The sequence below is a fragment of the Scyliorhinus canicula genome, chromosome 18 (genome assembly GCF_902713615.1).
Source record: "Scyliorhinus canicula chromosome 18, sScyCan1.1, whole genome shotgun sequence".
Taxonomy (NCBI): Eukaryota; Metazoa; Chordata; class Chondrichthyes; order Carcharhiniformes; family Scyliorhinidae; genus Scyliorhinus; species Scyliorhinus canicula.
Genome location: NC_052163.1, coordinates 1,041,160 through 1,052,310, shown reverse-complemented (window position 1 = coordinate 1,052,310; position 11,151 = coordinate 1,041,160). Strand labels below are relative to the sequence as shown.

The 11,151-nt window shown below is 54.1% G+C and overlaps 1 protein-coding gene across 1 annotated transcript in view; it reads right to left on the bottom strand.

The window, feature by feature from the left end:
- Window positions 1–11,151, bottom strand: part of dgke (diacylglycerol kinase, epsilon) — a 52,600-nt gene that overhangs the window by 29,674 nt on the left and 11,775 nt on the right. Inside the window, exons 3-5 of the mRNA XM_038777900.1 lie at window positions 10,196–10,339; window positions 7,966–8,123; window positions 1,551–1,599 (exon numbers count right to left, since the gene is read on the bottom strand). Of these exons, the coding sequence (XP_038633828.1) occupies window positions 1,551–1,599; window positions 7,966–8,123; window positions 10,196–10,339 (351 nt within the window). The remainder of the gene's footprint in view (window positions 1–1,550; window positions 1,600–7,965; window positions 8,124–10,195; window positions 10,340–11,151) is intronic.

Below are 11,151 nucleotides of genomic sequence, written 5' to 3'. Positions count from 1 at the left end.
ATCAGCACCTTCAGGGGAGAGAGAGAGAGTCAGCACCTTCAGGGGAGGGAGAGAGAGTCAGCACCTTCAGGGGAGAGAGAGAGAGTCAAAACCTTCAGGGGAGAGAGAGAGAATCAGCACCTTCAGGGGAGAGAGAGAGTCAGCACCTTCAGGAGAGAGAGAGAGTCAACACCTTCAGGGGAGAGAGAGAGAGTTAGCACCTTCAGGGGAGCGAGAGAGAGTCAGCACCTTCGGGGAGAGAGAGAGAGAGTCAGCACCTTCAGGAGAGAGAGAGTCAACACCTTCAGGGGAGAGAGAGAGAGAGTCAGCACCTTCAGGGAGAGAGAGAGAGAGAGTCAGCACCTTCAGGGAGAGAGAGAGAGTCAGCACCTTCAGGGGAGAGAGAGTCAGCACCTTCAGGGGAGAGAGAGAGAATCAGCACCTTCAGGGGAGAGAGAGAGAGAGTGTCAGCACTTTAGGAGGAGAGAGAGAGAGAGTCAACACCTTCAGGGGAGAGAGAGAGAGAGTCAGCACCTTCAGGGGAGAGAGAGAGAGTCAGCACCTTCAGGGGAGAGAGAGAGAGTCAGCACCTTCAGGGGAGAGAGAGTCAGCACCTTCAGGGGAGAGAGGGAGAGAGTCAGCACCTTCAGGAGAGAGAAAGTCAGCACCTTCAGGGGAGAGAGTGAGAGTCAGCACCTTTGGGGAGAGAGAGAGAGTCAGCACCTTCAGGAGAGAGAGAGTCAACACATTCAGGGGAGAGAGAGAGAGTCAGCACCTTCAGGGGAGAGAGAGAGTCAGCACCTTCAGGAGAGAGAGAGAGTCAACACCTTCAGGGGAGAGAGAGAGTCAGCACCTTCAGGGGAGAGAGAGAGAGAGTCAGCACCTTCAGGGGGGAGAGAGAGTCAGCACCTTCAGGGGAGAGAGAGAGAGTCAGCACCTTCGGGGAGAGAGTGAGTCAGCACCTTCAGTGGAGAGAGAGAGAGAGTCAGCACCTTCAGGGGAGAGAGAGAGAGTCAGCACCTTCAGGAGAGAGAGAGAGTCAACACATTCAGGGGAGAGAGAGAGAGAGTCAGCACCTTCAGGGGAGAGAGAGAGTCAGCACCTTCAGGGGAGAGAGAGAGAGAGTCAGCACCTTCAGGAGAGAGAGAGAGAGTCAACACCTTCAGGGGAGAGAGAGAGAGTCAGCACCTTCAGGGGAGAGAGAGAGAGTCAGCACCTTCAGGGGAGAGAGAGAGAGAGAGAGAGAGAGTCAGCACCTTCAGGGGGAGAGAGAGAGTCAGCACCTTCAGGGGAGAGAGAGAGAGAGAGAGAGAGAGAGTCAGCACCTTCAGGGGAGAGAGAGAGAGAGAGAGAGAGTCAGCACCTTCAGTGGAGAGAGAGAGAGAGAGTCAGCACCTTCAGGGGAGAGAGAGAGAGAGAGAGAGAGTCAGCACCTTCAGTGGAGAGGGCGGTTCTGTTATCTCAGTAAAGGTCGAGTGCCGGTGGGGCTGAGAACTGTGTGTGTGGGTGGTATGGGTGCCTGCAGCCGCGTGTGTTTTGTGTAACAGTGAGTTTGTATTAACAATCATTACCTTGGGCCCATGGAAACTGTAAAATCCTTTTGTTACTCGTACCCTCCACCTGTGGGCACATTGGGAAAATGTAATCAATATTGTAAAGTGATCTGTTTCTCCCACAATATCTTCTTTCTCTTGGACTTTTGCTGATATTGAATTTGTATCTCTGGAAACTATGATCTCACTGTGACCCTGTTTCTCCATTCCAGGCACAGTCTCAGGACTGAGGAACCAACATTCAACCTGGAGATCAGAGATGGAAATCACAGCCCTGTCCTTGAAACTTACAGCAGCTAAGTGACCACAAATGCTGTCCGAAGGCCATTGAGCTGAAATGTTAACGTTTTCTACCTCCACAGACTCTTGCCTGACTTTCTGGATATTTCCAGCATTGCCAATTCCTGGGAAACTGTCTGACCGTCAAATAGCCTTCTTCCCTTTTTTAATATTCACCCTTGGGATGCAGCTGTCAGATTGGCATGTCCTGCCCAGCCCTTTGGGCCCTCACACGACGGGGTTCGAGCCCCTCTGACCCTTTCTTCTCCCATCTATCCCCAAGTCCTACACGCACCAACTCCAATTCCATCTTGGCTCAGGAACGGAAAGCCAATCAACTCATCTCTCTGCCTTCTGTTGCACCTCAACTTTTAAAACTCAACCTTTCTGATTTAAGTTATCTTCTTATGCTGCTGTTTTCAACTTTGGTGTATTATGGCTTATGGTCTTCGCCAGCTCAGAGGCACAGTGGGCAACACTGCTGCCTCACAGCGCCAGGAACCCAGGTACAATTCCAACCCCGTGTGACTTTGTGGTGTTTGCACTTTCTCATGTCTGCACAGTCCAAAGATGTACAGGTTGGGTGGGTTGGCCACGCTAAATTGCCCCTTAGTTTCCAAAAGGTAGGTGGGGTTACTGGGTTACGGGGATGGGGTGGAATCATGGGCTCTAGTAGGGTGCTCTTTCCAAGGGCTAGTGCAGACCTGATGGGCTGAATGGCCCCCTCCTGCACTGTTAATTCTATGATCATCAGAACAAGAGAGTCAAAATATAACTGACTATCAGAAGCGTTTAGGGAGTATTGTGAGGAGTGGGCATGGAGCTGAAATTATTCCAGTGCTCAGAGTTAAATCACCAGCAGACACGTGCAGGATGTGATTCTGTAAACACAGCTGCACTACCATTGAGAAACACTCCGCCCATTGTAGCTGAACAAAGCAGGCTTGCAAACAGTAGCCAGCCACACCTACGCAGCATCGAGGACTGCGCCTCGCTTCTGCACTCCATTCATCGAGGACTCGCTCCTACACCCTGTTAATCGAGGACTTTGCCTCGCTCCTACACCCCATTCATCAAGGACTTTGCCTCGCTCCCACACCCCGTTCATTAAGGACTCGCCTCGCTCTGACACCCCATTCATCGAGAACCCGGCCTCGCTCTGACACCCCATTCATCGAGAACCCGGCCTCGCTCCTACACCCCATTCGAGAACCCGGCCTCGCTCTGACACCCCATTCATCGAGAACCCGGCCTCGCTCCTACGCCCCATTCATCGAGAACACGGCCTCGCTCCTACACCCCATTCATCGAGAACCCGGCCTCGCTCCTACACCCCATTCATCGAGAACCCGGCCTCGCTCCTACACCCCATTCATCGAGAACCCGGCCTCGCTCCTACACCCCGTTCATCGAGAACCCGGCCTCGCTCCTACACCCCAATCATCGAGAACCCGGCCTCGCTCCTACACCCCATTCATTGAGAACCCGGCCTCGCTCCGACACCCCATTCATCGAGAACCCGGCCTCGCTCTGACACCCCATTCATCGAGAACCCGGCCTCGCTCCTACGCCCCATTCATCGAGAACCCGGCCTCGCTCCTACACCCCATTCATCGAGGACTCGGCCTCGCTCCTACACCCCATTCATCGAGAACCCGGCCTCGCTCCTACACCCCATTCATCGAGAACCCGGCCTCGCTCCTACACCCCATTCATCGAGAACCCGGCCTCGCTCCTACACCCCATTCATCGAGGACTTCACCTCGCTCCTACACCCCATTCATCGAGAACCCGGCCTCGCTCCTACACCCCATTCATCGAGAACCCGGCCTCGCTCCTACACCCCATTCATCGAGGACTCGGTCTCGCTCCTACACCCCATTCATCGAGAACCCAGCCTCGCTCCCACACCCCATTCATCGAGAACCCGGCCTCGATCCTACGTCCCATTCATCGAGAACCCGGACTCGCTCCTACACCCCATTCATCGAGAACCCGGCCTCGCTCCTACACCCCATTCATCGAGAACCCGGCCTCGCTCCTACACCCCATTCATCGAGAACCCGGCCTCGCTCCTACACCCCATTCATCGAGAACCCGGCCTCGCTCCTACACCCCATTCATCGAGAACCCGGCCTCGCTCCTACACCCCATTCATCGAGGACTCGGCCTCGCTGCTACACCCCATTCATCGAGAACCCGGCCTCGCTCCTACACCCCATTCATCGAGAACCCGGCCTCGCTCCTACACCCCGTTCATCGAGAACCCGGCCTCTCTCCTACACCCCATTCATCGAGAACCCGGCCTCGCTCCTACACCCCGTTCATCGAGAACCCGGCCTCGCTCCTACACCCCATTCATTGAGAACCCGGCCTCGCTCCTACACCCCATTCATCGAGAACCCGGCCTCGCTCCTACACCCCGTTCATCGAGAACCCGGCCTTGCTCCTACACCCCATTCATCGAAAACCCGGCCTCGCTCCTACACCCCATTCATCGAGAACCCGGCCTCGCTCCTACACCCCATTCATCGAGAACACGGCCTCGCTCCTACACCCCATTCATCGAGAACCCGGCCTCGCTCCTACACCCCATTCATCGAGAACCCGGCCTTGCTCCTACACCCCATTCATCGAAAACCCGGCCTCGCTCCTACACCCCATTCATCGAGAACCCGGCCTCGCTCCTACACCCCGTTCATCGAGAACACGGCCTCGCTCCTACACCCCATTCATCGAGAACCCGGCCTCGCTCCTACACCCCATTCATCGAGAACCCGGCCTCGCTCCTACACCCCATTCATCGAGAACCCGGCCTCGCTCTGACACCCCATTCATCGAGAACCCGGACTCGCTCCCACACCCCATTCATCGAGAACCCGGCCTCGCTCCTACACCCCATTCATCGAGAACCCGGCCTCGCTCCTACACCCCATTCATCGAGAACCCGGCCTCGCTCTGACACCCCATTCATCGAGAACCCGGCCTCGCTCCTACACCCCATTCATCGAGAACCCGGCCTCGCTCCTACACCCCATTCATCGAGAACCCGGTCTCGCTCTGACACCCCATTCATCGAGAACCCGGCCTCGCTCTGACACCCCATTCATCGAGAACCCGGCCTCGCTCCTACACCCCATTCATCGAGAACCCGGCCTCGCTCCTACACCCCGATCATCGAGAACCCGGCCTCGCTCCTACACCCCATTCATCGAGAACCCGGCCTCGCTCCTACACCCCATTCATCGAGAACCCGGCCTCGCTCCTACACCCCATTCATCGAGAACCCGGCCTCGCTCCTACACCCCATTCATCGAGAACCCGGCCTCGCTCCTACACCCCATTCATCGAGAACCCGGCCTCGCTCCTACACCCCATTCATCGAGAACCCGGCCTCGCTCCTACACCCCATTCATCAAGAACCCGGCCTCGCTCCTACACCCCATTCATCGAGAACCCGGCCTCGCTCCTACGCCCCATTCATCGAGAACCCGGCCTCGCTCCTACACCCCATTCATCGAGAACCCGGCCTCGCTCCTACACCCCATTCATCGAGAACCCGGCCTCGCTCTGACACCCCATTCATCGAGAACCCGGCCTCGCTCCTACACCCCATTCATCGAGAACCCGGCCTCGCTCCTACACCCCATTCATCGAGAACCCGGCCTCGCTCCTACACCCCATTCATCGAGAACACGGCCTCGCTCCTACACCCCATTCATCGAGAACCCGGCCTCGCTCCTACACCCCATTCATCGAGAACCCGGCCTCGCTCCTACACCCCATTCATCGAGAACCCGGCCTCGCTCCTACACCCCATTCATCGAGAACCCGGCCTCGATCCTACGTCCCATTCATCGAGAACCCGGCCTCGCTCCTACACCCCATTCATCGAGAACCCGGCCTCGCTCCTACACCCCATTCATCGAGAACCCGGCCTCGCTCCTACACCCCGATCATCGAGAACCCGGCCTCGCTCCTACACCCCATTCATCGAGAACCCGGCCTCGCTCCTACACCCCATTCATCGAGAACCCGGCCTCGCTCCTACACCCCATTCATCGAGAACCCGGCCTCGCTCCTACACCCCATTCATCGAGAACCCGGCCTCGCTCCTACACCCCGATCATCGAGAACCCGGCCTCTCTCCTACACCCCATTCATCGAGAACACGGCCTCGCTCCTACACCCCATTCATCGAGAACCCGGCCTCGCTCCTACACCCCATTCATCGAGAACCCGGCCTCGCTCCTACACCCCATTCATCGAGAACCCGGCCTCGCTCCTACACCCCGATCATCGAGAACCCGGCCTCTCTCCTACACCCCATTCATCGAGAACACGGCCTCGCTCCTACACCCCATTCATCGAGAACACGGCCTCGCTCCTACACCCCATTCATCGAGAACCCGGCCTCGCTCCTACACCCCAATCATCGAGAACCCGGCCTCGCTCCTACACCCCATTCATTGAGAACCCGGCCTCGCTCCTACACCCCATTCATCGAGAACCCGGCCTCGCTCCTACACCCCATTCATCGAGAACCCGGCCTCGCTCCTACACCCCATTCATCGAGAACCCGGCCTCGCTCCTACACCCCATTCATCGAGAACCCGGCCTCGCTCCGACACCCCATTCATCGAGAACCCGGCCTCGCTCCTACACCCCATTCATCGAGAACCCGGCCTCGCTCCTACACCCCATTCATTGAGAACCCGGCCTCGCTCCGACACCCCATTCATCGAGAACACGGCCTCGCTCCTACACCCCATTCATCGAGAACACGGCCTCGCTCCTACACCCCATTCATCGAGAACCCGGCCTCGCTCCTACACCCCGATCACTCACTTGTTCATCTTCACCTTGGCCTCAGCTCACCGAATATTAAACTAGATTTTCTCCAAACTGCTCTCCCATTCACCAGAACTATCAGCTCATCCAAAACTCTAATGCTAAATACAATCTTGCACCAAATCCCTTACACGCACCCCCGCTTTGTTGCTGACACTCTCCCAGCTTCTAATCCTCGTGGGTTGAATCTCTCCATTGCCTTGCCTCTCCCATGGCTGTAACCAGCTGTGTTTCTACCCGGTCTGCCCCACCTACATATCCCACTGAACACTCTTTTCCTCTAATACTTACCTTTGGTGCATCCCACCCCTTCACCCAATCAGGGGCGGACATCTCTTAATCCACTCAGGCCCCATCCTAACTCCCTCCATCTGTCTTCCATCCCTGTGCTCTTACAGCCCACTTTAAAACCACAGAATAAACTGTTGGTCACTGCTCCGAAGATACCTGGCACCGTGTTCACAGTTGTCTGATTGGACCAGAGGAACATCTTGGGGTCTCTGTATCAGAACAAAGAAAAGTACAGCACAGGAACAGGCCCTTCGGCCCTCCAAGCCTGTGCCGACCATGCTGCCCATCTAAACTCTTCTAGACTTCCGGGGTCCGTATCCCTCTATTCCCATCCTATTCAGCTATTTGTCAAGATGCCCCTTAAACGTCACTATCGTCCCTGCTTCCACCATCTCCTCCAGCAGCGAGTTCCAAGCACCCACTACCCTCTACGTAAAAAAACTTACCTCGTACATCTCCTCTAAACCTTGCCCCTCGCACCTTAAACCTATGCCCCCTAGTAATTGATCCTTCTACCCTGGGAAAAAGCCTCTGACTATCCACTCTGCCTATGCCCCTCATAATTTTGTAGCTCTCTATCAGGTCGCCCCTCAACCTCCGTCGTTCCAGTGAGAACAAACCAAGTTTATTCAACCTCTCCTCATAGCTAATGCCCTCCATACCAGGCAACATCCTGGTAAATCTCTTCTGCACCCTTTCTAAAGCCTCCACATCCTTCTGGTAGTGTGGCGACCAGAATTGAACACTATACTCCAAGTGTGGAGTATTGAAAGGTTTAGCTCAACAGGGTCGGTTTAGCTCACTGGGCTAGACAGCTGGTTTTGTTATGCAGTAAATGGTTCAATTCCCGTACCAGCTCACCCGAACAGGCGCCGGAATGTGGCGACTAGGGGCTTTTCACAGCAACTTCATTGAAGCCTACTCGTGACAATAAGTGCTATTTATTATTATTATCAATGCTCATTGTTGGTCTTACTCACCAATCTAAGCACAATACTTCCGCATGACTCACCGATCTAACTTCATTGGGTCACCATCTAGAACCTTCTGTAAAATTGCTTCTGCTGTAACGTCACCTGTGTATCCAGGTCCCCAGCCGAGCGTGTTGGACAAGTCATTGCCAGTGCCCAGGGGGAGGATGGCCACATGTGGAATGTACTGATCCTGTCCCTGAACAAAGAGAGATGAAGGATTAATGATTCAGACAGGTACAGAGTCAGGATCAGGGGCAGTTGAACCAAAGTTGCAAAATGAACTGCTGCAAACTACAACTAATTTATCCAAAACAGAAGCTATAACATGTGCTGTACCTGCCCTGGGAGTGTTTGATGGGGACAGTGTAGAGGGAGCTTTACTCTGTATCTGACCCCGTGCTGTACCTGCCCTGGGAGTGTTTGATGGGGACAGTGTAGAGGGAGCTTTACTCTGTATCTAACCCCGTGCTGTACCTGTCCTGGGGGTGTTTGATGGGGACAGTGTAGAGGGAGCTTTACTCTGTATCTAACCCCATGCTGTACCTGCCCTGGGAGTGTTTGATGGGGACAGTGTAGAGGGAGCTTTACTCTGTATATAACCCCGTGCTGTACCTGTCCTGGGAGTGTTTGATGGGGACAGTGTAGAGGGAGCTTTACTCTGTATCTAACCCCGTGCTGTACCTGTCCTGGGAGTGTTTGATGGTGACAGTGTAGAGGGAGCTTTACTCTGTATCTAACCCCGTGCTGTACCTGCCCTGGGAGTGTTTGATGGGGACAGTGAAGAGGGAGCTTTACTCTGTATCTAACCCCGTGCTGTACCTGTCCTGGGAGTGTTTGATGGGGACAGTGTAGAGGGAGCTTTACTCTGTATCTAACCCCATGCTGTACCTGTCCTGGGAGTGTTTGATGGGGACAGTGTAGAGGGAGCTTTACTCTATATCTAACCCCGTGCTGTACCTGTCCTGGGAGTGTTTGATGGGGACAGTGTAGAGGGAACTTTACTCTGTATATAACCCCGTGCTGTACCTGTCCTGGGAGGGTTTGATGGGGACAGTGTAGGGAGAGCTTTACTCTGCATCTAAACCCGTGCTGTACCTGTCCTGGGAGTGTTTGATGGGGACAGTGTAGAGGGAGCTTTACTCTGCATCTAACCCCGTGCTGTACCTATCCTGGGAGTGTTTGATGGGGACAGTTGTGCGGATCAAATTATAACTTTAGGTTTAATTTAGCTTTGCGTTTGTGTGTCCAGAAAGTGGAAACATGGTTTGATTTCCATTGAGAATTTATTTATGATCTGGTTGCCTTGAAGTCACAGGTCCTGCTTGTATTCGTGTATCTTGAATGAGGTTTTACAACCCTCTGTGTAAAGAGCTGGGTTACAAAGGGGTTAGTAGTTTAGTAAATTCAGAACTCAAACATAGAGAAAACTGTTGCCTAGTGACAAGGTCCAGGAAAAGAGAGAGAGAGACAGGGAACGAATGAAGAACAGTTCAGTCAGTGTGTGCCTGCCAGAGTGAAGGCAGGAGTTTGGAACTCTCTAATACAAAATCCTGCAGGGCTGCTGAGGGACTGTGTTTCGGGAACTCGTGTTTGTTCTGAAGTTAAACTCACAAGAAGTTTAGATTGAGGGTTTTTTTCTGGCATGTCTCGGGAAGATATTAGCTGAGAAAAAAGCATTTGATGAATGCTCAGAAATCTGTTGGAAAAAAACCATTTGCTCCTATGCCAGCCCAAGCAAGAAACAGTGGTGTTGAAACAGTGGTAAATCTTCACTGGGGGGTGGTCAGTGTCTGTAAGGGTATTGATGGGATAAAAAGAGTAGTGTGTTTGAATCATTTACTGCTCTCATATGAAATCTTTCCAACCATTTTGTCTCATGTGATATTGTTCATGTCTCTTGTTTAATAAATATTCAATTCATTGTGTTAAGAGTACACTGGCAGACTCTTGTCAATGTATTCAGTAACTGACCTCCACAATTTCTAAAGAAAAACAAAGTTAGTGGGAGGGAGTCTCTGTCCCGCTGCACCAGATTTCTGATGTGGCCGCTCCCGGGATTCTCTCGCCAGCCGGCCAATGGGGTTTCCAATCGTGGGCAGCCCCACGACGTCGGGAAATCCCGGGCTGCTGACGCAACGGAGAATCCCAACAGCGGAGAGTCCAGCCCAGGATCTATCAATGCCGGAAGCATTCTGGGATCTGACACATCCATTATTAACATCAACTGGGATGGGAACACAATGCAGAAAGAACTTCACTCTCTCGTACCTTGTATTTCATTTCATCAATAGCATCCAGCACCCAGCCCACTGTCCCATCACCACCACACACCAGCACTCTGACTGCGTGGCTCGGCAGAAGTGTGCACAGCTGGAGAGCTTTGAGTGGAGTTGAGCAGCCAAGATCAACAACCTGCCGAGGGAAACAATCGTTCAGAGTTGAGACAACAGACATTTCACCAATCTCACACCGACAGACGGCAGCTCACACACACACACATTTCCACGATTGTCACAGGTCCAGCTGCCAGTATTAACATTGATGTTAACATCCAAGCTCGTGCTGGGATTCGTGGTGATTCTCCGGTAACACTCGCAAGATTATGTATTCAGAGGGTCAGTACTGAGGGAGCGCCGCACTGTCAGAGGGTCAGTACTGAGGGAGTGCCTCACTGTCAGAGGGTCAGTACTGAGGGAGTGCCGCACTGTCAGAGGGTCAGTACTGAGGGAGCACTGCACTGTCAGAGGGTCAGTACTGAGGGAGTGCCGCACTGTCAGAGGGTCAGTACTGAGGGAGTGCCGCACTGTCAGAGGGTCAGTACTGAGGGAGTGCCGCACTGTCAGAGGGTCAGTACTGAGGGAGTGCCGCACTGTCAGAGGGTCAGTGCTGAGGGAGTGCCGCACTGTCAGAGGGTCAGTACTGAGGGAGTGCCGCACTGTCAGAGGGTCAGTACTGAGGGAGTGCCGCACTGTCAGAGGGTCAGTACTGAGGGAGTGCCGCACTGTCAGAGGGTCAGTGCTGAGGGAGTGCCGCACTGTCAGAGGGTCAGTACTGAGGGAGTGCCGCACTGTCAGAGGGTCAGTACTGAGGGAGTGCCGCACTGTCAGAGGGTCAGTACTGAGGGAGTGCTGCACTGTCAGAGGGTCAGTACTGAGGGAGTGCTGCACTGTCAGAGGGTCAGTACTGAGGGAGTGCCGCACTGTCAGAGGGTCAGTACTGAGGGA